Consider the following 27,368-nt stretch of genomic DNA (forward strand, 5'->3'; position numbering starts at 1 on the left):
GCTTAAGCCTAGGCATTAGTTGTGAGAGTTGAGGCTTACACGGCACAGTGCAGAGGGCTGAAGTGGTTTCCCTGTGTCTTCTTGAACACTTCCTGTTCCAACAACAACTCTACACACCCATCATAACCTGGAGCGAGAGAGACAGAGAAACATTCAAGAGTAAATCACCGTATTGTCTACATATAATTCTAGTTTATCATTCATTCAGATCAGTTAACCAACATGAATCTGATGATTCTCTAACGCTGTGTGTACATGTTTACCATTGTAGCAGGCCCAGTGCAGCGGTGTGTATCCGTGGTTGTCGATAAGAAGTGTGTGAGTGTGCAAGGCATTAGCAGCCTGAAGTAGTGCTCCCAGCACCCCCGTGTGTCCGCAAGCTGCTGCCAGGTGTAGCGGAGAGCGCCCTGCCCGGTCACATACACACACACTCGCCCCACGCTGCAACAACGCCTCAACACACTCCTCATGACCCGACACCGCCTAGAGAAACAAAACAGATCATTAAAGGTGTGTGTTCTTGTGTCTGTGAGTTTGTATGTGTGGTGTGTACGGTGTACAGTGCATTCAGAAAGTATTCCGTTTTTCACTTTGTCATTATGGGGTAGTGTGTAGATTGATATGGGGAAAAAACGATTTAATCCATTTTAGAATGAGGCTGTAACATAACTAAAACATCAAGGGGTCTGAATAATTTACAAATGCACTGTATGTGTATATGGTGTGTGTGTGTGTGTGTGTGTTTTTGTGTTTGTGCTTGTGTGTATGGTGTATGTGAATATATAGTGTGTGTGTGTGACTGTATAGGAACTAGGGAGTTTGTGTGTCTCACCCCGCGGTGTAGTGCAGTCCTGCCCCAGTGGTCTTTAGCCTCTACGTCAGCTCCTCTACTCAGTAGAGAATACACACTCTCTGTGTGTCCGCTCAGTACCGCCAGCATCAGAGGGGTCCTACACACACAATCAATATATTTACCAATCACTCAATCAATCCATCATTGATTAATCAGGCAAATCTAAAAGTAGCTAGCTCACACAGTCAATACATTAGTCTCTCACACACACTTACTGTCCGTTGGCGTCTTGTACATCTACAGAGTTGTGTGTGTCTGTGTTGTTGATGAGAAGACGGAGACAATCAGAGTGGCCGTTCATCGCTGCAGGAGGAGACACACTCAGGGTTAGGGAAAAAGATGGGTATGCAATGTGTGTGTGTGTGTGTAGTCATTGCGTGCCTGCTGGCTCTCATATACATATAATACCTGCAACATGTAAGGCTGTCCTCTTCAGCGTGTAATCCTTGGTGTGTGTGTGAGCTCCGTGGTGCAGTAAAAGTGACACACACTCCTGGTGGCCCCTGGAGCAGGCTAGGGAGAGCGGGGTCCGGCCCTCAGGGGTCCGAATGTCCACCTCCAACAGACCAGCAGCCAACACCTCCAACACGCCACAGTGACCATGGTACGCCTGGAGAACACACACCAATCAATACAAATCCATATATTTATCACAGTGACCATGGTACGCCTGGGGAACACAGCAATCAATACAAATCTATATATTAATCACAGTGCTTCCCAAACTTCCTTGCATTGTGCCCCACGTAAAGCAGCGGAGTGTGTGTGTGACTCACCGCGAGGTGAAGGGGGCTGATGAGGGCGTGGTTATCAGAGTCACTCAGGATGTCTGTACCAGATGTCTCCATCAGCTGAGAGAGAGAGAGAGAGAATGCCTTATTATTCTCTAAAAAGCTAGAACATTAGAACAAGCAGCAAAGGGTACTCCTCTCCCATGTCATCAGACCACTAATGTTGTCCAGCAACTTACCACATCTAGAGGAGTCTCCCTGGATATCTGAAAAACAAGACGACAGAATGTCAAACCCAGTCACTACTTGTAGTGGGAAGTAGGTAATGGTGTCCGGGTAGGTCATGTACGAGCAGGATGTACTAACCAGTTCAAGGCAGAGTGTGTGTCCGTATGCCGATGCATAGTGGACTGGGTTGTAGCCCTGTCGGTCTCTGATCCCTGGGTTGGCATCGCTCCTCAACAGGTACTCTACACACCTGACACACACACACACACACACACACACACACACACACACACACACACACACACACACACACACACAGGGTCAGACAGGACAGACAAGACAGACAGGACAGACAACTACTACTACTACTACTACTACTACTAACTTTCCCTCTGTGCCAGCAGCAGCGTAGTGTAGAGGAGAACAGCCCCTCTCATCCAGCTCGTTGACTCCAGCACCAGACCCCACCAGGGCAAACACACACTGAGATTTACTGTTACAACAGGCATAGTGAAGAGGAGTCCTAGAGAGAAGAGTGTTACTGTCACAACAGGCATGGAGTCCATTTGCTTTTGTTTAAGAAATGTTTTGCAACAGAATCGACATAATGAATACACCCCTGGAGAGAAGAGGAAGAACAATACTTCATCTTCTTTACATAGAACGGAAAAATGTCTTTATGCAGGCATGTACACACACAAACACACAAAGGCTGAATGTAAAGCTGAACCACTGACCTTCCAAACCTGTCCTTTCTGTTGAAATCTGCTCCTGTATTCAACAACAGATTCAAACACTCCAGGTTCCTGATGGAGAGAGGGAGACCGAGAGAGAAAGAGAAAAAATGTATTGTACAGTAGAACATTGGATAGAACAACTAACTGCAGAAAGGACTTAAAAATCCAAGAGCAAAGGACAGAGACACGAAAAAGGGGAGGGTTTAAAGAGTTGTTGTTTCACCCTCCTGCAGCTGCAGCATGTAGACATGTCCTTCCAAAGTGGTCAGGAGTGTCTATGTGGAAGTCTGAGGAGAGCAGTTTCCTGCAGCAGTCAGAGAAGCCACTGAGAGCTGCCAGATGGAGGGGGAACATGCCATGGACGCCACGCCTGTAACAAACATCACGTCAGCGCTGCTTAGCCAGGTGTGTGTCACAGTGATAGTCTCCAACTCCGTCTAGTGAGTGAGTGTAGACTTAGCGGAGTTGTCTCCATGTGTGATAAGTCTGTCTGTGTGTAAACACACAGTACCAATCAAACGTTTGGACACGCCTACTCATTCAAGGGTTTTTCTTTATTTTTACTATTTTCTACATGGTATAATAATAGAGAAGACATCAAAACTATGAAATAACACATGGAATCAAGTAGTAACCCAAAAAAGTGTTAAACAAATCAAAATATATTTTATATTTGAGATTCTTCAAAGTAGCCACCCTTTGCCTTGATGACAAAGTTGTCACCTGGAATGCATTTAAATGAACATTTGTGCCTTGTTAAAAGTTCATTTGTGGAATTTCTTTCCTTCTTAATGCATTTGAGCCAATCAGTTGTGTTGTGACAAGGTAGGGTTGGTATACAGAAGCCAGCCAGCCCTATTTGGTAAAAGACCAAGTCTATATTATGGCAAGAACAGCCCAAATAAGCAAAGAGAAATGACAGTCAATCATTACGTTAAGACATGAAGGTCAGTCAATAAGGAACATTTCAAAAACTTTTGAAGTTTATTCAAGTGCAGTCGCAAAAACCATCAAGCACTATGATTTAACTGGCTATCATGGGGACCGTCTCAGGAAAGGAAGACCCATCGTTAACTGTAAGTTCATTAGAGTTACCAGCCTCAGAACGTGTAGCCCAAATAAATGCTTGAAAGAGTTCAAGTAACAGACACATCTCAACATCAACTGTTCAGAGGAGACTGTGTGAATCAGGCCTTCATGGTTGAATTGCTGCAAAGAAACCACTACTAAAGGACCCAATAAGAAGGAGAGACTTGCTTGGGCCAAGAAACATGACCAATGGACATTAGACCGGTGGAAATCTGTCCTTTGGTTTGATGAGTCCAAATTTGAGATTTTTGGTTCCAACTGCTGTGTCTTTGTGAGACGCAGAGGAGGTGAACGGATGATCTCCGCATGTGTGGTTCCCACCATGAAGCATAGAGGAGGGGATGTGATGGTGCTTTGCTGGTGATACTGTCTGTGATTTATTTAGAATTCAAGGCACACTTAATCAGCATGGTTACCACAGCATTCTGCAGTGATATGCCATCCAATCTGGTTTGCACTTAGTGGAACTATGATTTGTTTTTCAACAGGACAATGACTCAACACACCTCCAGGCGGTGTAAGGGATATTTGACCAAGAAGGAGAGTGATGGAGTGCTGCATTAGATGACCTGGCCTCCACTATCACCCAACCTCAACCCAATTGAGATGGTTTGGGATGAGTTGGACTGCAGAGTGAAGGAAAAGCAGCCAACAAGTGCTCAGTATATGTGGGAATTCCTTCAAGACTGTTGGAAAAGCATTCCAGGTGTAGCTGGTTGAGAGAATGCCAAGAGTGTGCAAAGTTGTCATCAAGGCAAAGGGTGGCTAATATATTTTTATTTGTTAAACAGTTTTTTGGTTACTACATGATTCCATATGTGTGTTTCATAGTTTTGATGTCTTCACTATTATTTTACAATGTAGAAAATAGTAAAAATAAAGAAAAACCCTGGAATGAGTAGGTGTGTCCGAACTTTTGACTGGTTTTGTATATATACACTACCGTTCAAACGTTTGGGGTCACAGAAATGTCCTTATTTTTGAAAGAAAAGCACATTTTTTGTAAATTGAAATAACATGAAATTGATCATAAATACAGTGTAGACATTGTTAATGTTGTAAATGACTATTGTAGCTGGTAACAGCTGATTTTTAATGGAATATCTACATAGGTGTACAGAGGCCCATTATCAGCAACCTTCACTCCTGTGTTCCAATGCCACGTTGTGTTAGCTAATCCAAGTTTTTCATCTTAAAAGGCTAATTGATCATTAGGAAACCCTTTTGCAATTATGTTAGCACAGCTAAAAACTGTTGTTCTGATTAAAGAAGCAATAAAACTGGCCTTCTTTAGACTAGTTGAGTATCTGGAGCATCAGCATTTATGGGTTCGATTACAGGCTCAAAATGGCCAGAAACAAAGACTTTCTTCTAAAACTCGTCAGTATATTCTTGTTCTGAGAAATGAAGGCTATTCCATGCGAGAAATTGCCAAGAAACTGAAGATCTCATACAACGCTGTGTACTACTCCCTACACAGAACAGCACAACCTGGCTCTAACCAGAATAGAAAGTGGGAGGCAAGTTCAGCCGTTTCCAGCTACAATAGTCATTTCCAGCATTAACAATGTCTACACTGTATTTCTCTCATCAATTTGATGTTACTTTCATAGACAAAAAAAATGAGCTTTTCTTTCAAAAACAAGGACATTTCTAAGTGACCCCAAACTTCTGTACAGTAGTGTGTATCCATCTATCTATCGATATACAGTGCATTCGGAAAGTATTCAGACCCCTTACCTTTTTACGTCACAGCGTTATTCTAAAATGGATTACATTTTTTTTTAAATCTCAAACTACACACATAATGACAAAGCAAAAACAGGGTTTTTAGAAATGTTTGCAAATGTATTAAAAATAAAAAACAGAAATGCCTTATTTACATAAGTATTCAGACCCTTTGCTATGAGACTCAAAATTGACCTCAGGTGCATCCGGTTTCCATTGATCATACTTCAGATGTTTCTACAACTTGATTGGAGTCCACCTGCGGTAAATTCAATTGATTGAATTTGGAAAGGCATACACCTGTCTATATAAGGTCCCACAGTTGACAGTGCATTTCAGAGCTAAATCCAAGCCACGAGGTCAAAGGTATTGTCCGTAGAGCTCTGAGACAGGATTGTGTCGAGGCACAGATCTAAGGAAAGACACCAAAAAAATATCTGCAGCTTTGAAGGTCCCCAAGAAACCTTAGTGGGAACCACTAAGACTTTCTAGAGCTGGACTGAGCAATCGGGGAAGAAGGGCCTTGGTCAGGGAGCTGACCAAGAACCTGATGGTCACTCTGACAGAGCTCCAGAGTCACTCTGTGGAGATGGGAGAACCTTCCAGAAGGAAAACCATCTCTGCAGCACTCCACCAATCTGGCCTTTAAAGTAGAGTGGCCAGACTGAAACCACTCCTCAGTAAAAAAAAAGGCACATGACAGCCCTCTTGGAGTTTGCCAAAAGGCGCCGAAAGGACTCGAAGACCACGAGAAACAAGATTATATGGTCTGATGAAACTAAGATTGAACTCTTTGGCCTGAATGCCAAGCGTCTAGAGGAAACCTGGCACCATCCCTACAGTGAAGCATGGTGGTGGCAGCATCATGTGTGGGATGTTTTTCAGCAGCAGGGACTGGGAGACTAGTCAGGATCAAGGGAAAGATGAACGGAGCAAAGTACAGAGAGATCCTTCATGAAAACTTGCTCCAGAGCCCTCAGGACCTCAGACTAGGGCGAAGGTTCATCTTTCAACAGGACAACGACCCTACGCACACAGCCAAGACAACGCAGGAATGGCTTCAGGACAAGTCTCTAAATGTCCTTGAGTGGCCCAGCCAGCGCCCGGACTTGAACTTCATCGAACATCTCTGGAGAGACCTGAAAATAGCTGTGCAGCGACGCTCCCCATCCAACCTGACAGAGCTTGAGAGGATCTGCAGAGAGGAATGGGAGAAACTCCCCAAATACAGGTGTGCCAAGCTTGTAGCGTCATACCCGCGAAGACTCGAGGCTGTAATCTCTGTCAAAGGTGCTTCAAAAATGTATTGAGTAAAGGTTCTGAATACTTACGTAAATGGTGATATCATTTTTGTTATTTGCTGAAATGTCTAAAAACCTGTTTTTGCATTGTGATTGTGGGGTATTGTGTGTAGATTGATGAGGGGAAAAAACTTTAATCCATTTTAGAAGAAGGCTGTGCCGTAACAAAATGTGGAAAAAGTCAAGGTGTCTGAACACTTTCTGAATGCACTGTATATACACTTAACACAAATATAAACACAGCATGCAACAATTTTAATGAGTTGCTGTTCACAGAAGTAAATCAGTCAATTGAAATAAATGTATTAGGCCCTAATATATGGATTTCACATGACTGGGCAGGGGTGCAGTCATGCGTGGGCCTGGGAGGGCATAGGCTCACCCACTTGGGAGCTAATTAGTTTTCTCCCCAAAAAAGGTCTGTATTACAGACAGAAAAACTCAGTTTCATCAGTTGTCCAGGTGGCTGGTCTCAAGACAATCTTGCAGGTGAAGAAGCCGGATGTGGAGTTCCTGGGCTGGCGTGGTTACACTTGGTCTGCGGTTGTGAGGCCGGTTGGATATACTGCCAAATTCTCTAAAACGACGTTGAAGCCGGCTTATGGTAGAGAAATTCACATTCAATTCTCTGGCAACAGTTCTGGTGGTTATTCCTGTAGTCAGCATGCCAATTGTACTCTCCTTCTAAACCGGAGACATCTGTGGCATTGTGTTGTGTAACAAAACTTAACATTTTAAAGTGCAGTTGTGTAATGATCATGCTGTTTAAACCTTCCTACAATTGAGGAGTAGAAAAACATTGCCTGTTCCGATGAATCCCGTTTCCTGATGAATCATGCTGACAGGCAGAGTGAGAATATGGCTTAAGTAGCCTGAGTCCATGGACCCATGTTGCCTGGTGTCAACAGTACAGGCTGGTGGTGGTGTAATGGTGGGGAATATTTTCCTGGCACACGTTAGGTCCCTTGGTCCCAACTGAGCAATGTTTGAACACCACATAGTATCTGAACATTGTTGCTGACTAGGCTCATCCTTTCATGGCTACAGGGAGGTCCGACACAATAATAGATGGGTGTACCTAATAAACTGGCCACTGAGTGTATTTGTGTGTGTCTTACTTGGCGGTGTTGGCTCCGTGTGTGAGCAGAGTGTTGATCAGTAACTGGTGTCCGTAGCGAGCAGCGATGTGAAGAGGAGAGTTCCCATTCTTATCCTCACAGTCCACCTCCGCACCTGCACAGACAGACAAAGAGCAAATAGTTGAGTGTTTGAAATATTAATAGACCAATGGCAGTGTGTGTGTGGTGTTTTGGGGCGGGCCTCACCGTTTTGAATGACAGCCTGAGAACGAGAGAACCTTCCATGGACGGCTGCCATGTGGAGAGGGGTCTTCCCATCCTTACTCTGGAGTGGGGAAAGAAAGCAAGATATTTCATTCTGTTTGTCAGAAGAGTTAACTATTAGCTGTGATGTTCAGGACTGGGTGATGTTCCCTGTGTTATAAACCTTCCTATTCAGATCAGGACTGGGTGATGTTCCCTGTGTTATAAACCTTCCTATTCAGATCAGGACTGGGTGATGTTCCCTGTGTTATAAACCTTCCTATTCAGATCAGGACTGGGTGATGTTCCCTGTGTTATAAACCTTCCTATACAGATCAGGACTGGGTGATGTTCCCTGTGTTTTAAACCTTCCTATTCAGATCAGGACTGGGTGATGTTCCCTGTGTTATAAACCTTCCTATTCAGATCAGGACTGGGTGATGTTCCCTGTGTTATAAACCCTATTCAGATCAGGACTGGGTGATGTTCCCTGTGTTATAAACCTTCCTATTCAGATCAGGACTGGGTGATGTTCCCTGTGTTATAAACCTTCCTATTCAGATCAGGACTGGGTGATGTTCCCTGTGTTATAAACCTTCCTATTCAGATCAGGACTGGGTGATGTTCCCTGTGTTATAAACCTTCCTATTCAGATCAGGACTGGGTGATGTTCCCTGTGTTATAAACCTTCCCATTCAGATCAGGACTGGGTGATGTTCCCTGTGTTATAAACCTTCCTATTCAGATCAGGACTGGGTGATGTTCCCTGTGTTTTAAACCTTCCTATTCAGATCAGGACTGGGTGATGTTCCCTGTGTTATAAACCTTCCTATTCAGATCAGGACTGGGTGATGTTCCCTGTGTTATAAACCTTCCTATTCAGATCAGGACTGGGTGATGTTCCCTGTGTTATAAACCTTCCTATTCAGATCAGGACTGGGTGATGTTCCCTGTGTTATAAACCTTCCTATTCAGATCAGGACTGGGTGATGTTCCCTGTGCTATAAACCTTCTTATTCAGATCAGGACTGGGTGATGTTCCCTGTGTTATAAACCTTCCTATTCAGATCAGGACTGGGTGATGTTCCCTGTGTTATAAACCTTCCTATTCAGATCAGGACTGGGTGATGTTCCCTGTGTTATAAACCTTCCTATTCAGATCAGGACTGGGTGATGTTCCCTGTGTTATAAACCTTCCTATTCAGATCAGGACTGGGTGATGTTCCCTGTGTTATAAACCTTCCTATTCAGATCAGGACTGGGTGATGTTCCCTGTGTTATAAACCTTCCTATTCAGATCAGGACTGGGTGATGTTCCCTGTGTTATAAACCTTCCTATTCAGATCAGGACTGGGTGATGTTCCCTGTGTTATAAACCTTCCTATTCAGATCAGGCGTTCTCTCACACTCCCCACACCCTACCGTCCTGAGCAATTTCAGCTCTTCTCTCACCCCCCCACCCTACCGCCCTGAGCAACTTCAGCTCTTCTCTCACCCCCCCACCCTATAGCCCTGAGCAACTTCAGCTGTTCTCTCACACCTCCCACCCTACAGCCCTGAGCAACTTCAGCTGTTCTCTCACACCTCCCACCCTACAGCCCTGAGCAACTTCAGCTCTTCTTTCACCCCCCACCCTATAGCCCTGAGCAACTTCAGCCCTGCTCTCACACCTCTCACCCTAAGCTACTTCAGCTCTTCTCTCACCCCCCCCCCACCCTACAGCCCTGAGCAACTTCAGCTGTTCTCTCATACCCCACACCCTACCGTCCTGAGCAACTTCAGCTCTTCTCTCACACTCCCCCCACCCTACCGCCCTGAGCAACTTCAGCTCTTCTCTCACACCTCCCACCCTACTGTCCTGAGCAACTTCAGCTCTTCTCTCACACCTCCCACCCTACCGCCCTGAGCAATTTCAGCTCTTCTCTCACACCTCCCACCCTACCGTCCTGAGCAACTTCAGCTCTTCTCTCACACTCCCCCCACCCTACCGCCCTGAGCAACTTCAGCTCTTCTCTCACACTCCCCCCACCCTACCACCCTGAGCAACTTCAGCTCTTCTCAAACACCTCCCACCCTACCGCCCTGAGCAACTTCAGCTCTTCTCTCACACCTCCCACCCTGAGCAACTTCAGCTCTTCTCTCACACTCCCCCCACCCTACCGCCCTGAGCAACTTCAGCTCTTCTCTCACACCTCCCACCCTGAGCAACTTCAGCTCTTCTCTCACACCTCCCACCCTACCGTCCTGAGCAACTTCAGCTCTTCTCTCACACCTCCCACCCTGAGCAACTTCAGCTCTTCTCTCACACCTCCCACCCTACCGTCCTGAGCAACTTCAGCTCTTCTCTCACACCTCCCACCCTACCGTCCTGAGCAACTTCAGCTCTTCTCTCACACTCCCCCCACCCTACCGCCCTGAGCAACTTCAGCTCTTCTCTCACACCCCACACCCTACCGCCCTGAGCAACTTCAGCTCTTCTCTCACACCCCCCACCCTACCGCCCTGAGCAACTTCAGCTCTTCTCTCACACTCCCCCCACCCTACCGCCCTGAGCAACTTCAGCTGTTCTCTCACACTCCCCCCACCCTACCGCCCTGAGCAACTTCAGCTCTTCTCTCACACTCCCCCCACCCTACCGCCCTGAGCAACTTCAGCTCTTCTCTCACACCTCCCACCCTACCGCCCTGAGCAACTTCAGCTCTTCTCTCACACCCCACACCATATGTCCCACTACTACCCTGTTGGCCTAGGAGAAGTGTGTGTGTGTACCCTGATGTTGACATTAGCTCCGTTCCCAAGCAGTAGTTCCAGACACAGCGCCCCCTGGCGGGAACAGGCTGAGAAGTGCAGCGCAGACAGACCCCTCTCATTCACCTGTTAGAGACAGATAAAGTTACAATATACACACCAACACACGCACACCAACACACGCACAAACACAGATGTGTACCTGGTTGATGGAGGCTCCAGCCTCTATGAGTTCGTTGACCACCACATCCTGGCCATTATAACTGGCCATATGGAGAGCAGAGTTACCATAAATATTACCCTGGTTTATCTAGAGAGATGGAGGGAGAAGGCGGGGAGAGAGAGGGAGAGGGCGGGGAGAGAGAGGGAGCGGGAGCGAGAGAGGGAGCGGGAGAGAGAGAGGGAGCGGGAGAGAGAGAGGGAGCGGGAGAGAGAGAGGGAGCGGGAGAGAGAGAGGGAGCGGGAGAGAGAGAGGGAGCGGGAGAGAGAGAGGGAGCGGGAGAGAGAGAGGGAGCGGGAGAGAGAGAGGGAGCGGGAGAGAGAGAGGGAGCGGGAGAGAGAGAGGGAGCGGGAGAGAGAGAGGGAGCGGGAGAGAGAGAGGGAGCGGGAGAGAGAGGGGGAGCGGGGAGAGAGGGGGAGCGGGGAGAGAGGGGGAGCGGGGAGAGAGAGAGGGAGCGGGGAGAGAAGGAGCGGGAGAGAGAGGGGGAGCGGGGAATCGGGGAGAGAAGGAGCGGGAGAGAGAGGGGGAGCGGGGAGAGAGGGAGCGGGGAGAGAGGGAGCGGGAGAGAGGGAGCGGGAGAGAGGGAGCGGGAGAGAGAGGGGGAGCGGGGAATCGGGGAGAGAAGGAGCGGGAGAGAGAGGGGGAGCGGGGAGAGAGGGAGCGGGGAGAGAGGGGGAGCGGGGAGAGAGGGGAGAGAGGGGGAGCGGGGAGAGAGAGAGGGAGCGGGGAGAGAAGGAGCGGGAGAGAGAGGGGGAGCGGGGAATCGGGGAGAGAAGGAGCGGGAGAGAGAGGGGGAGCGGGGAGAGAGGGAGCGGGGAGAGAGGGAGCGGGAGAGAGGGAGCGGGAGAGAGGGAGCGGGAGAGAGAGGGGGAGTGGGGAGAGAAGGAGTGGGAGAGAGAGGGGGAGCGGGGAGAGAAGGAGCGGGAGAGAGAGGGGGAGCGGGGAGAGAGGGAGCGGGAGAGAGAGGGGGAGCGGGGAGAGAGGGAGCGGGAGAGAGAGGGGGAGCGGGGAGAGAAGGAGCGGGAGAGAGAGGGGGAGCGGGGAGAGAGGGAGCGGGGAGAGAGGGAGCGGGAGAGAGAGGGGGAGCGGGGAGAGAAGGAGCGGGAGAGAGAGGGGAACGGGAGAGAGGGGGGAGCGGGAGAGAGAGGGGGAGCGGGGAGAGAAGGAGCGGGAGAGAGGGGGGGAGCGGGGAGAGGGGGAGCGGGGAGAGAAGGAGCGGGAGAGAGAGGGGGAGCGGGGAGAGAGGGAGCGGGAGAGAGAGGGGGAGCGGGGAGAGAAGGAGCGGGAGAGAGAGGGGGAGCGGGGAGAGAGGGAGCGGGAGAGAGAGGGGGAGCGGGGAGAGAAGGAGCGGGAGAGAGAGGGGGAGCGGGGAGAGAAGGAGTGGGAGAGAGAGGGGGAGCGGGAGAGAGAGGGGGAGCGGGGAGAGAAGGAGCGGGAGAGAGAGGGGGAGCGGGGAGAGAAGGAGTGGAAGAGAGAGGGGGAGCGGGGAGAGAAGGAGTGGGAGAGAGAGGGGGAGCGGGGAGAGAAGGAGTGGGAGAGAGAGAGGGAGCGGGGAGAGAGGGAGCGGGAGAGAGAGAGGGAGCGGGGAGAGAGGGAGCGGGAGAGAGAGAGGGAGCGGGAGAGAGAGAGCAGGAGAGAGAGGGGGAGCGGGGAGAGAGGGGGAGCGGGGAGAGAGGGAGCGGGAGAGAGAGGGGGAGCGGGGAGAGAGGGAGCGGGAGAGAGAGGGGGAGCGGGGAAAGGGGGAGTGCAGGGACAGAGAGACAGAGCGGGGAGAGAGCGAGAGAGACAGCGCGGGGAGAGAGAGCGGAGAGAGAGCAGGTGGGCGGGGAGAGACAGAGCGGGCGGGCGGGAGAGAGAGCGAGGGCGGGGAGAGAGAGCGAGGGCGGGGAGAGAGAGCGAGAGCGGGGAGAGAGAGCGAGAGCGGGGAGAGAGAGCGAGGGCGGAGAGAGAGAGAGCGGGGAGAGAGAGCGAGCGAGAGCGGGGAGAGAGAGCGAGCGAGAGCGGGGAGAGAGAGCGAGCGAGAGCGGGGAGAGAGAGCGAGCGAGAGCGGGGAGAGAGAGCGAGCGAGAGCGGGGAGAGAGAGCGAGCGAGAGCGGGGAGAGAGAGCGAGCGAGAGCGGGGAGAGAGAGCGAGCGAGAGCGGGGAGAGAGAGCGAGCGAGAGCGGGGAGAGAGAGCGAGCGAGAGCGGGGAGAGAGAGCGAGCGAGAGCGGGGAGAGAGAGCGAGCGAGAGCGGGGAGAGAGAGCGAGCGAGAGCGGGGAGAGAGAGCGAGCGAGAGCGGGGAGAGAGAGCGAGCGAGAGCGGGGAGAGAGAGCGAGCGAGAGCGGGGAGAGAGAGCGAGCGAGAGCGGGGAGAGAGAGCGAGCGAGAGCGGGGAGAGAGAGCGAGCGAGAGCGGGGAGAGCGAGCGAGAGCGGGGAGAGAGAGCGAGAGCGGGGAGAGAGAGCGAGAGCGGGGAGAGAGAGCGAGAGCGGGGAGAGAGAGCGAGGGCGGAGAGCGAGAGCGAGGGCGGAGGGAGAGAGCGAAGGCGGGGGGAGAGAGCGAAGGCGGGGGGAGAGAGCGAAGGCGGGGGGAGAGGGAGAGAGAGAGAAACAGTTAGTTTGTGTATCTCAATAGACTTCTTTCTTTGCTATTAGGAGAGGATGAAATCGAATGATGTGTGTGTACCTGTACCCCCAGCAGGTATTGAATGATGTGTGTGTACCTGTACCCCCAGCCCCAGCAGGTATTGGACAGTGGTAGTCATCCCACTAGAGGCAGCGGCATGTAGAGGAGTATAAGAGTTCTTATCTTTACAGTCCATCTCTGCTCCACTAGACACCAACAACCTCACCACCTCCATATGACCTGGAGGGAGGGAGATGTAGAGAGAGAGGAAGGGAGGAGGAAATGGAGGGAGAGAGGGGAGAAAGAGAGCGGGTAAGAGTACATTTTGTTAGCATACCATTTCATACCATTTTGTTAGCATACCATTTTGTTTCTAGAAAACATCTAATCATCAAATCAAAATGTATTGATACAAGCGTTTTGACATTCTAATCCCTCTATAGTGTATAGCTCTGAGTGGGGGTGTCTTACCCATGTAGGCAGCCCAGTGGATGGCTCGCCTGTCTTTCTTATCAAAGGCGTCGATGTTAGCTCCTCTGGAGAGAAGCAGCTTCACCATCTGACACACACACACACACCAAGTGAAGTCATACTAGCCTCATGAAATGGCAACTAATACCTCTGTGAATGTGTGTGTGTTACCTCCAGGTGTCCGCTGAAGGCAGCATGGTGCAGGGCTGTGCGTCCACCCCGATCCGACACATTGACGTTGCTAAGCAATGGGACGAGGGCCTCGGCAACACGGATAGCCTTGTTGTTGGCAGCAACATGGAGAGGAGTCTGCCAGTTCTTATCCCGCGCGTTCACATCAGCACTGTGTTTTATCAACATACACACTGCATCCTACACACACACACACACACACACACAAAGAAAGAGCATTGACATAATCACTGTTTCAACAAGACTGATGCAGCATGAGAAAGAGCATTGATGAAGGTGTGTGTGTGGTGTGGGTGACAGTCTGTTACCTCGCTGCAGGAGGCAACAGCTCGGTGAAGAGGAGTTAACCACTTATTGTCTTTAGCATTTACTCTGGCTCCTAAAAAACACAGGGAGAGAAAACGTTAAGGGTTAACTTTCCTCTGACAGAGAGTGGGTGGGGACCCACGAGTTACTAGGGGAAACCCCCATGATCCTTTGAGAGGCCCATGTGTGTAAGGGGTTAAAATAGACCATCACATCACGTGATACTGTTCCATCACAACAAACACAGGGAAACAGCCTCCACATCTCTCTCCCTATCATTTCCTCTCCACGAATGGGTGATGTCAACATTGGCTGCTGTGACCAAATTCTCATACTAAGTCTTCCAATTTAATAGGCTTTTTAGGTATCTTAGTTTTATCAGGTATAACAGGCAGACAGGTATAACAAACAAACAGGCAGACAGGTATAACAAACAAACAGGCAGACAGGTATAGCGAACAAACAGGCAGACAGGTATAGCAAACAAACAGGCAGACAGGTATAACAAACAAACAGGCAGACAGGTATAACAAACAAACAGGCAGACAGGTATAGCGAACAAACAGGCAGACAGGTATAGCAAACAAACAGGCAGACAGGTATAACAAACAAACAGGCAGACAGGTATAACAAACAAACAGGCAGACAGGTATAACAAACAAACAGGCAGACAGGTATAACAAACAAACAGGCAGACAGGTATAACAAACAAACAGGCAGACAGGTATAACAAACAAACAGGCAGACAGGTATAACAAACAAACAGGCAGACAGGTATAACTAACAAACAGGCAGACAGGTATAACAAACAGGCAGACAGGTATAACAAACAGGCAGACAGGTATAACAAACAGGCAGACAGGTATAACAAACAAAAAGACTGGATCATCATCCAAATGCTCTCTAGCAAACTTCAGACGGGCCTGGACAAGTACTGGCTTAAGCATGATGACGTCTGGCACTGCAGGATTTGAGTCCCTGGCAGCGTAGTGTGTTACTGATGGTAGGCTTTGTTACTTGTGGTCCCAGCTCTCTGCAGGTCATTCACTAGATCCCCCCCCGTGTGGTTCTGGGATTTTTGCTCACCGTTCTTGTGATCATTTTGACCCCACGGGGTGAGATCTTGCGTGGAGCCCCAGATCGAGGGAGATTATAAGTGGTCTTGTATGTCTTCCATTTCCTAATAATTGCTCCCACAGTTGATTTCTTCAAACCAAGCTGCTTACCTATTGCAGATTCAGTCTTCCCAGCCTGGTGCAGGTCTACAATCATTTTAAAAATCCTACAATGTGATTTTCTGGATTTTTTTTCTCATTTTGTCTGTCATAGTTGAAGTGTACCTATGATGAAAATTACAGGCCTCTCATCTTTTTAAGTGGGAGAACTTGCACAATTGGTGGCTAAATACTTTTTTGCCCCACTGTATAACAGGCAGACAGGTACAGTATAACAGGCAGACAGATACAGTATAACAGGCAGACAGGTACAGTATAACAGGTACAGTATAACAGGCAGACAGGTACAGTATAACAGGCAGACAGGTACAGTGTAACAGGCAGACAGGTATAACAGGTACAGTATAACAGGCAGACAGGTACAGTATAACAGGTACAGTATAACAGGCAGACAGGTACAGTATAACAGGCAGACAGGTACAGTATAACAGGTACAGTATAACAGGCAGACAGGTACAGTATAACAGGCAGACAGGTACAGGTATAACAGGCAGACAGGTACAGGTATAACAGGTACAGGTATAACAGGCAGACAGGTACAGTATAACAGGCAGACAGGTACAGTATAACAGGCAGACAGGTAAGATGTGTACCTGAGAGGATGAGGAGTTCGATGATGTCAGCGTCTCCTAGGTAGGCTGCAGCGTGGAGCGGGGTCCTTTTCTCACTGTCCTGGTAGAGACCAGAGCAGAAAGAAATGTCACACATACAACTTTTATGTTCGTTTTAGAAGGGAGGTACAGTATGTAAAACATCTCATTTCAAACTAGCTTCAATGTTCATAATAAACTTGAACACACACACACAGCTTCTCACTATGCTGCCAGTAGACAAGAGGGAGCACAACTATGTCCCACACAACAGCGCAGCCAGCCAAGTGTGACGGGTAAGCTTCCTGAATCACAACCAAGTGGATGTCTTGACTTCCCCGCTCTCCCTGTTCCCCGCTCTCCCTGTTCCCGCTCTCTCCCTGTTCCCCTCTCTCCCTGTTCCCCTCTCTCCCTGTTCCCCTCTCTCCCTGTTCCCCTCTCTCCTCATTTTCAGGAGTCTGGTAGACACTGCAGGGTAGCTGGGAGGGGGTCAACAACTACTGTACTTGGCAGGGATCTCACTAGAAGCCAGACTAATGACAGCATCACTCCTCCACTCCTCTTACCCAAAATCTTTGGGCTGCTTTCCCAGACACAGATTAAGCCTAGTCCTGGACAAAAACATCTAGCTCAATTGAGTCTCCATTGACATTTCTTTATTATCCAGGACAAGGTTTAATTGGTAAAATGGGAAACCGCCCAACGATGTCACAATCAACTGTTTAAGAGAGCATCTTCATTTTCACCTGCAATTACCTCAGAAAGGAAAGGTTAACAAGTGTGTTAGATTGTTGTGGTCTCTCGAGCTGTGGCCAATCATTGGTCAGTGTGTGTAGTTTTGGCCAGTCTTCTGTCAGCCTAACAGGGAGCAAGGTAATAAAGGCAGGATGACAGGTTGATGGAGGGATTTCTCTCCTCCCTCTGCTCTCCCTGGGGGGTGGCCTATCGACCAGTGGTCCTGTGTGTGTGTGTGTGTGTGTGTGTGTGTGTCTCGCTGGTGTGAGAGTGACCGATGTGTGACTACAAGAGTACCTCTGTCGCTCTCCCTCTTCATTTCTGTAATGAGGATGTTTTACCGTCTGTCTGACCATACAAAGCAGGGCCTCTCTGTAGAACTAACTAACCACGCTAGTCAATCTGGATGGATGGAACAATCAATTCCAGCTCTCTCTCCCTCCCTTCCATGCCCTCCCCCTCTTCCTCATTCTCTACATCTCTATCCCTTGCCCATTCCTCTCTCTAACCCCTCCAGTCTAACTCCCTCCCTCCCTCTTTCTCTGCTTCCCTCCATCTCTTGTTCTCTCCATGCAGCAGAGGGCAATCAGGGGAGTAACGTAGGTCGTAAACAAAGTCACATGACGGAGAGGGAGGCCTGTAATAGGTCAGACTGAAAACTGCTGACTCAAACAGACCAAAATGTCTCTGATGACCCCAGCAATATAGAGACAGGGGGGGAGTAGATAAAGAGGGGGTGGGGAGAGAGAGAAAAGACGTCAGGGAGAGAGGGAGAGAATGAGGGCGGGGGTGAGAGGGAGGGATGACGGGGGAGTGAGAGGGAAAGAGAGAGGGCTGAACAGAGAGGGAGTTGAAAAGAAGGAACTAACCTACCTGATTGATTGGCTGAAAGACTCTGGCCTCTCAACATTGATTTAGTAAGAGACCGAGAGTACAGACACATTGGCTATTCTTCAATTTTCTAAAAAGTCTGTCCTCTCTTCCTGTCCTTCAATGCACTGATCTGAAAGAACTGACCAGGAAAGCCAGCCTAATGATGAGAATTGACCAGGAAAGCCAGCCTAATGATGAGAACTGACCAGGAAAACCAGCCTAATGATGAGAACTGACCAGGAAAGCCAGCCTAATGATGAGAACTGACCAGGAAAGCCAGCCTAATGATGAGAACTGACCAGGAAAGCCAGCCTAATGATGAGAACTGACCAGGAAAGCCAGCCTAATGATGAGAACTGACCAGGAAAGCCAGCCTAATGATGAGAACTGACCAGGAAAGCCAGCCTAATGATGAGAACTGACCAGGAAAGCCAGCCTAATGATGAGAACTGACCAGGAAAGCCAGCCTAATGATGAGAACTGACCAGGAAAGCCAGCCTAATGATGAGAATTGACCAGGAAAGCCTGCCTAATGATGAGAACTGACCAGGAAAGCCAGCCTAATGATGAGAACTGACCAGGAAAGCCAGCCTAATGATGAGAACTGACCAGGAAAACCAGCCTAATGATGAGAACTGACCAGGAAAACCAGCCTAATGATGAGAAATGACCAGGAAAGCCAGCCTAATGATGAGAACTGACCAGGAAAGCCAGCCTAATGATGAGAACTGTCCAGGAAAGCCAACCTAATGATGAGAACTGACCAGGAAAGCCAGCCTAATGATGAGAACTGACCAGGAAAGCCAGCCTAATGATGAGAACTGACCAGGAAATCCAGCCTAATGATGAGAACTGACCAGGAAAGCCAGCCTAATGATGAGAACTGACCAGGAAAGCCAGCCTAATGATGAGAATTGACCAGGAAAGCCAGCCTAATGATGAGAACTGACCAGGAAAGCCAGCCTAATGATGAGAACTGACCAGGAAAGCCAGCCTAATGATGAGAACTGACCAGGAAAACCAGCCTAATGATGAGAACTGACCAGGAAAGCCAGCCTAATGATGAGAACTGACCAGGAAAGCCAGCCTAATGATGAGAACTGACCAGGAAAGCCAGCCTAATGATGAGAACTGTCCAGGAAAGCCAGCCTAATGATGAGAAATGACCAGGAAAGCCAGCCTAATGATGAGAAATGACCAGGAAAGCCAGCCTAATGATGAGAACTGACCAGGAAAGCCAGCCTAATGATGAGAACTGACCAGGAAAGCCAGCCTAATGATGAGAACTGACCAGGAAAGCCAGCCTAATGATGAGAACTGACCAGGAAAGCCAGCCTAATGATGAGAACTGACCAGGAAAACCAGCCTAATGATGAGAACTGACCAGGAAAGCCAGCCTAATGATGAGAACTGACCAGGAAAGCCAGCCTAATGATGAGAACTGACCAGGAAAGCCAGCCTAATGATGAGAACTGACCAGGAAAGCCAGCCTAATGATGAGAAATGACCAGGAAAGCCAGCCTAATGATGAGAACTGACCAGGAAAGCCAGCCTAATGATGAGAACTGACCAGGAAAGCCAGCCTAATGATGAGCGTCCACCTGTCAAGTCTTTGACAATCATTGCAGATGAAGGGTGAAGAGGAGATGAGGAGAGGATAGGAGATGAGGAGAGGATGGATTTGCAAGCAATTTAGAGCAAGAGATGCTTATGGACTGACTGACTCCTGTCTGTGTGTGTGTACAGTAATGTTACCTGTACGTTTACATCCTCCTTCTTGAATATGAGGGAGCGGACTTCATTAGGGTCCACACTGAAGATGGCTTTCAGCAGAGAGGGCTGTATGGGAGGACACAGAGAGAACTATCAGTCACTGTGTATGTGTGTGTGTATGTGTGTGTGTAAAATAAATATTTATTTTTGATTATTTAGTATTATAGCTACTATTATTATTGTTGTCGCTGTTGTTTTCATAATATTTAGGTGCATCTCTTCACCTTGACAACATTGACTATCATTCATGCCAATGAAAGCAGATTGAATTTGAGTGAGTGAGAGACAACAAGAGCAAACAATGGAAAGAATAGATAGTGAGAAAACTGGAGAGAGAGATGGAAAGGTGCTAGATAATTTTCCTCTGAATGACTTGGCTAGATGACTAACAAGACAGAACCTGTTAACATCCTGCTTGCTAACGTTACTACAGTTTGGTTACATGCTGACAATTACGACAGGGCTTTTTCATCTAAAGGGACCCATAAGCACCAACATCTGAAGGTCATAGGAGCAAAAAGCTAAGAGTCTATATTTGAGATATTAATTAAGGCATTAAAACATTTTTCAACCATTTCCCACAGCTATAAGCGTAGGCTTTGATCTCTGGTCAAACAGTGGTTTTTGACATTACCAGAATAAGTACTAAAAAAAACATTTTTTTTAAGATCTGGCAACGAATATCAACAATTATATTTACGCTAAACAAAAATATAAACGCAACATGTAAAGTGTTGGTCCCATTTTTTATGAGCCGAAATAAAAGATCCCAGAAATGTTCCACACAAAAAGCTTTTTTCTCTCAAATTTGTTTACATACATGTTAGTGAGAATTTCTCCTTTTCCAAGATAATCCATCAAGACACTGATTAAACAGCATGATCATTACACCTTGTGCGGGGGACAATAAAAGGCCACTCTAAAATATGTTTGGTCACACAACAAAATGCCACAGAGCGTGCAATTGGCATGCTGACTGCAGGAATGTTCACCAGAGCTGTTGCCAGAGAATTTAATGTAAATTTCTCTACCATAAGCCGCTTCCGTCGTTTTAGAGAATTTGGCAGTACGTCCAACCGGCCTCACAAACGCAGACCAGGTGTATGGCATCATGTGGGCGAGCAGTATGTCCAACCGGCCTCACAAACGCAGACCACGTGTATGGCATCATGTGGGCGAGCAGTTCGCTGATGTCAACTTTGTGAACAGAGTGCACAAACACAAGTGCATTTGATCTTTGGCAATTTGAATGCACAGAGATACTGTGACGAGATCCTGAGGCCCATTATCGTGCCATTCAGCTGCTGAAATCACCTGTTTTAGCATGATAAAGCACAGCTACATGTTGCAAGGATCTGTACACAATTCCTGGATGCTGAAAATGTCAAGGTTTTTCCATGGCCTGCATTCTCACCCATTGAGCATTTTTGGGATGCTCTAGACTGACGTGAACGACAGCGTGTTCCAATTCCCGCCAATATCCAGCAACTTCACACAACAAATGAAGAGGAGTGGGACAACATTCCACAGGCCACAATCAACAGCCTGATCAACTCAATGTGAAGGAGATATCGCGCTGCATGAGGCAAATGCTGGTCACATTAAGGCATCAGTGACCAACCGATGCATATATGTATTCCCAGTCATATAAATCCATAGGGCCTAATGAATTTCAATTGACTGATTTCCTTATATCAACTGTAACTCAGTAAAATCTTTGAAATTGTTGCATGTTGCATTTATATTTTTGTTCAGTATAGTTTGGGAGAAATGATTATCCTTCTGTTAAAGAAACATTGCCTTGCACCTTTCTGTTACCAGTAACCCACATACAGCACATGGCCAAAAGCATGTGGACACGCATTCAAATTAGTGGATTCGGCTATTCCAGCCATACCTGTTGCTGACAGGGTATAAAATTGAGACCACCGCCATGCAATCTCCATAGACAAACATTGGCAGTAGAATGGCCCATAATGAAGAGCTCTGTGATTTTCAACGTGGCACCGTTGTCACCTTTCCAACAAGTCAGTTCATCAAATTTCTGCCCTGCTAGAGCTGTCCCGGTGGTCAACTGTAAGTGTTGTTATTGTGGAAATGTCTAGGAGCAACAACGGCTCAGCCGCGAAGTGGTAGGCAACACAAGCTCACAGAACGGGACCACCGAGTGCTAATGCGCGTAAAAATTGTTTGCAACACTCACTACCAAGTTCCAAACTGCCTCTGGAAGCAACGTCAGCACAATAACTGTTTGTTGGGAGCTTCATGAAATGGGTTTCCATGGCTGAGCAGCCTCACACAAGCCTGAGATCAACATGTACAATGCCGAGCATCGGATAGAGTGGTGTAAAGATCACCGCCATTGGACTCTGGAGCAGTGGACATGTGATGAATCACGCTTCACCATCTGGCAGTCAGGTGGACTAATCTGGGTTTGGTGAATGCTACCTGCCTGACTGCATAGTGCCAACTGTAAAGTTTGGTGGAGGAGGAATAATGGTCTGGGGCTGTTTTTCCATGGTTTGGGCTAGGCCCCTTAGTTCCAGTGAAGGGAAATCTTAACGCTATGACATTCCAGACAATTCTTTGTGGCAACAGTTTTGGGAAAGCCCTTTCCCGTTTCAGAATGACAATGCCCCTGTGCACAAAGCGAGGTCCACACAGAAACTGTTTGTCGAGATCTGTGTAGAGGAACTTGGGTGGCATGCACACAGCCCTGACTTCAACCCCATTGAACACCTTTGGGATTAATTGGAACGCAGGATCAGTGCTCAAACTCACTAATGCTTGTGGCTGAATGGAAGCAAGTCCCTGCAGCAATGTCAGAAAAGTGGAGGCTGTTACAGCATCAAAAGGGGGACCAACTCCATATTAATGCCCATGATTTTGGAATGAGATGTTCGACGAGCAGGTGTCCATATACTTTGTTATTGTACAGTGCATTCTGAAAGTATTCAGACCCCTTTACTTTTTCCAAATTGTTACGTTACAGCCTTATTCTAATATGGATTAAATCGTTTCCCCCCCTCAACAAACCTGATAAAACAAAAACAGGTTTTTAGATTTTTTTGCAAAAATAAAAAATGAAATATATTTACCTAAGTATTCAGACCATTTACTCAGTGCTTTGTTGAAGCACCTTTGGCAGCGAATACAGCCTTGAGTTCTATGGGTATGACGCTACAAGCTTGGCACACCAGTACTTGGGGAGTTTATCCAATTCTTCTCTGCAGAGCCTCACAAACTCTGTCAGGTTGGATGGAGAGCATCTCTGCACAGCCATTTTCCGGTCTCTCTAGAGATGTTCGATCGAGTTCAAGTCAGGGCTCTGGCTGGGCCACTCACGGACATTCAGAGACTTGTCCCGAAGCCCCTCATGAGTTGTCTTGGTTGGATGCTTAGGGTCGTTGTCCTGTTGGAAGGTGAACCCTCGCCCCAGTCTGAGGTACTGAGGGCTCTGGAGCAGGTTTTCGTCAAGGATCTCTCTGTACTTTGCTCCGTTCATCTTTCACTCGATCCTGACTAGTCTCCCAGTCCCTTCCACTGAAAAACATACCCACAGCATGTTGCTGCCACCACCATGCTTCACCGTAGGGATGGTGCCAGGTTTCCAGCAGATGTGACTCTTGGTATTCAGGCCAAAGAGTTCAACAGACCAGATAATCTTGTTTCTTATGGACATAGTCCTTTAGTTGCCTTTTGGCAAACTCCAAGCGGGTTGTGATGTGCCTTTTACTGAGGAGTGGCTTCCGTTTGGCCACTCTACCATAAAAAGGCCAACATTGGTGGAGTGCTGCAGAGATGGTGGTCCTTCTGGAAGGTTCGCCCATCTCCACAGAGAAACTCTAGAGCTCTGTCAGAGTGACCATTGGGTTCTTGGTTCACTCCCCGACCAAAGCCACTCTCCTCTGATTGCTCAGTTTGGCTGCGCGGCCAGCTCTAGGAAAAGTCTTGGTGGTTCCAAACTTCATCCATTTAAGAATGATGGAGGCCACTGTGTTCTTGGGGACCTTCAATGCTGCAGACATTTTTTGGTGCCCTTCCCCAGATCTGTGCTTCGACACAATCCTGTTTCAGACCTCTACGGACAGTTCCTTCCACCTCATGGCTTGGTTTTGGCTCTGAAATGCAGTCAACAGTGGGACCTTGTATAGAAAGATGCGTTCCTTTCCAAATCATGTCCAATCAATTGAATATACCACAGGTGGACTCCAATCAAGTTGTAGAAACATCGCAAGGATGATCCTTAGAAACAGGATGCACCTGAGCTCAATATCCAGTCTCATAGCAAAGGTTCTGAATAATTACAGTTTAAGTCGGAAGTTTACATACACCTTAGCCAAATACATTTAAACTCTGTTTTTCACCATTCCTGACATTTCATCTTAGTAAAAATTCCCTGCCTTAGGTCAGTTAGGATCGCCACTTTATTTTAAAAATGGGAAAAGTCAGAATAATAGCAGAGAGAATGATTTTTATCAGCTTTTATTTCTTTCATCCCATTCCCAGTGGGTCAGAAGTTTACATATACTCAATTAGTATTTGGTAGCATTGCCTTTAAATGGTTCAACTTGGTGCAAACGTTTCAGCTAGCCTTCCACAAGCTTGGGTGAATTTTGGCCCATTCCTCCTGACAAAGCTGGTGTAACTGAGTCAGGTTTGTAGGCCTCCTTGCTCGTACACACTTTTTCAGTTCTGCCCACACATTTTCTATGGGATTGAGGTCAGGGCTTTGTGATGCCCACTCCAATACTTTGACTTTGTTGTCCTTAAGCCATTTTGCCACAACTTCAGAAGTATGCTTGTGGTCATTGTCCATTTGGAAGACCCATTTGCGACCAAGCTTTAACTTCTTGACCGATGTCTTGAGATGTTGCTTCAATATATCCAAATAATTATCATCCATAATGCCAACCATTTTGTGAAGTGCACCAGTCGCTCCTGCAGCATGATGCTGCCACCCCGGTGTTTCACGGTTGGAATGGTGTTCTTCGGCTTGCAAGGCTCCCCCTTTTCCTCCAAACATAACAATGGTCATTCTAGCCAAACAGTTCTATTTTTGTTTCATCAGACCAGAGGACCTTTCTCCAAAAAGTACAATCTTTGCCCCCATGTGCAGTTGCAAACCGTAGTCCGTTTTTTTTATGGCAGTTTTGGAGCAGTGGATTCTTCCTTGGTGAGCTGCATTTCAGGTTATGTCGATATAGGACTCGTTTTACTGTGGATATAGATACCTTTGTACCTGTTTCCTCCAGCAGCTTCACAAGGTCCTTTGCTGTTGTTCTGGGATTGATTTGCACTTTTCACACCAAAGTACGTTCATCTCTAGGAGACAGAACCCATCTTCTTCCTGAGCGGTATGATGGCTGCGTGGTCCCATGGTGTTTATACTTGCATACTATTGTTTGTACAGATGAACGTGGTACCTTCAAGCGTTTGGAAATTGTTCCCAAGGATGAACCAGACTTGTGGAGGTCTACAATTTTTTTCCTGAGGTCTTGGCTGATTTCTTTTGATTTTCCCATGATGTCAAGCAAAGAGGCAATGAGTTTGAAGGTAGGCCTTGAAATACATCCACAGGAACACCTCCAATTGACTCAAATGATGTCAATTAGCCTATCAGAAGCTTCTAAAGCCATGACATTTTCTGGAATTTTCCAAGCTGTTTAAAGGCGCAGTCAATATACAGTGATACAGTGAATGATAGGTGAAATAATCGGTCTGTAAACAATTGATGGAAAAATTACTTGTGTTAAGCACAAAGTAGATGTCCTAACCGACTTGCCAAAACTATAGTTTGTTAACAAGAAATTTGTGGAGTGGTTGGAAAACGAGTTTTAATGACTCCAACGTAAGTGTATGTAAACTTACGACTTCAACTGTATGTCAATAAGGTATTATTTATTTTAAATTTGCACACTATTGTGTGAAGATCGAAGAGAATTTATTTTAAATGTAATACATTTTAGAATAAGACTAACAAAATGTGGAAAAAGTTGAGGGATCTGAATACTTCCAAATGCACTGCATCTTTAAGATATTTTCTCATTTCTCTCCCTCATGAGGTAGAATTAAAAAAAGTTCACAGAAGTAACAAGTAAAGGTAGACCTACTCATTTGTTATAGTTTTGACTGATCTCAAGTTTGTTTATGAATTATTAAGTGGATAAAACTCGATATTTTTTAACAAACCACTAACGGAATTACTGCAATTGAATTGGCTACAATGGGAAAACATAGTAGTTTCCAGTACAGTCCACTGGAATACTGTTATGTTCAGCTCACAACTGTCGCCCCCCCCCCCCCCCCCCAGAGACAGTCCATTGTTACTTTAAGACATGAAGGTCAGTCAATTCAGAACATTTCAAGAACTTAATGTTTTCAAGTGCAGTCGCAAAAACCATGAAGCGCTATGATGAAACTGGCTCACATGAGGACCACCACAGGAAAGGAAGACCCAGAGCTACCTCTGCTGCAGAAGATACCTTCATTAGAGTTAACTGCACCTTACAGGCCAAATAAATGTTTCACGGAGTTCAAGTAACTGACACAACATCAACTGTTTAGAGGAGACTGCGTGAATTAGGCCTTCATGGTTGAATTGATGCAAAGAAACCACAACTAAAAGGACACCAATAATAAGAAGAGACTTGCTTGGGCCAAGAGACACAAGCAATGGACATTAGGTGGTTGGTTTCTCAAATGATTGCCTCGCCTGGTTCACCAACTACTTCTCTGATAGAGTTCAGTGTGTCAAATCGGAGGGTCTGTTGTCCGGACCTCTGGCAGTCTCTATGGGGGTGCCACAGGGTTCAATTCTTGGACCGACTCTCTTCTCTGTATACATCAATGAGGTCGCTCTTGCTGCTGGTGAGTCTCTGATCCACCTCTACGCAGACGACACCATTCTGTATACTTCCGGCCCTTCTTTGGACACTGTGTTAACAACCCTCCAGGCAAGCTTCAATGCCATACAACTCTCCTTCCGTGGCCTCCAATTGCTCTTAAATACAAGTAAAACTAAATGCATGCTCTTCAACCGATCGCTACCTGCACCTACCCGCCTGTCCAACATCACTACTCTGGACGGCTCTGACTTAGAATACGTGGACAACTACAAATACTTAGGTGTCTGGTTAGACTGTAAACTCTCCTTCCAGACCCATATCAAACATCTCCAATCCAAAGTTAAATCTAGAATTGGCTTCCTATTTCGCAACAAAGCATCCTTCACTCATGCTGCCAAACATACCCTTGTAAAACTGACCATCCTACCAATCCTCGACTTTGGCGATGTAATTTACAAAATAGCCTCCAATACCCTACTCAACAAATTGGATGCAGTCTATCACAGTGCAATCCGTTTTGTCACCAAAGCCCCATATACTACCCACCATTGCGACCTGTACGCTCTCGTTGGCTGGCCCTCGCTTCATACTCGTCGCCAAACCCACTGGCTCCATGTCATCTACAAGACCCTGCTAGGTAAAGTCCCCCCTTATCTCAGCTCGCTGGTCACCATAGCATCTCCCACCTGTAGCACACGCTCCAGCAGGTATATCTCTCTAGTCACCCCCAAAACCAATTCTTTCTTTGGCCGCCTCTCTTTCCAGTTCTCTGCTGCCAATGACT

The 27,368-nt window shown here is 47.4% G+C and overlaps 1 protein-coding gene across 8 annotated transcripts in view; it reads right to left on the reverse strand.

Annotated features, from left to right (window-relative positions):
• LOC110496518 (serine/threonine-protein phosphatase 6 regulatory ankyrin repeat subunit A) overlaps positions 1-27,368 on the reverse strand; it is a 55,129-nt gene that overhangs the window by 9,987 nt on the left and 17,774 nt on the right. For 4 of the 8 annotated variants that reach the window (XM_036953240.2, XM_090209010.1, XM_036953239.2 and 1 more), the window contains exons 2-22: positions 19,719-19,802; positions 16,359-16,437; positions 14,533-14,603; positions 14,204-14,404; positions 14,033-14,120; positions 13,659-13,801; positions 10,940-11,047; positions 10,759-10,863; positions 7,993-8,071; positions 7,786-7,900; positions 2,773-2,919; positions 2,550-2,618; positions 2,198-2,335; positions 1,951-2,062; positions 1,824-1,850; positions 1,630-1,704; positions 1,262-1,463; positions 1,069-1,156; positions 833-950; positions 264-483; positions 40-127 (exon numbers count right to left, since the gene is read on the reverse strand). In XM_036953240.2, coding sequence (XP_036809135.1) covers positions 40-127; positions 264-483; positions 833-950; positions 1,069-1,156; positions 1,262-1,463; positions 1,630-1,704; positions 1,824-1,850; positions 1,951-2,062; positions 2,198-2,335; positions 2,550-2,618; positions 2,773-2,919; positions 7,786-7,900; positions 7,993-8,071; positions 10,759-10,863; positions 10,940-11,047; positions 13,659-13,801; positions 14,033-14,120; positions 14,204-14,404; positions 14,533-14,603; positions 16,359-16,437; positions 19,719-19,802 — 2,357 coding nt within the window. Of the gene's footprint in view, positions 1-39; positions 128-263; positions 484-832; positions 951-1,068; positions 1,157-1,261; positions 1,524-1,629; positions 1,705-1,823; positions 1,851-1,950; positions 2,063-2,197; positions 2,336-2,549; positions 2,619-2,772; positions 2,920-7,785; positions 7,901-7,992; positions 8,072-10,758; positions 10,864-10,939; positions 11,048-13,658; positions 13,802-14,032; positions 14,121-14,203; positions 14,405-14,532; positions 14,604-16,358; positions 16,438-19,718; positions 19,803-27,368 lie in introns of all 8 variants that reach the window. The other 4 variants (XM_090209009.1, XM_090209007.1, XR_016488588.1 and 1 more) reach the window with 3 other exon arrangements.

This window comes from Oncorhynchus mykiss, chromosome 18 (genome assembly GCF_057628025.1).
Source record: "Oncorhynchus mykiss isolate SJ-2025 chromosome 18, ASM5762802v1, whole genome shotgun sequence".
NCBI lineage: Eukaryota > Metazoa > Chordata > Actinopteri > Salmoniformes > Salmonidae > Oncorhynchus > Oncorhynchus mykiss.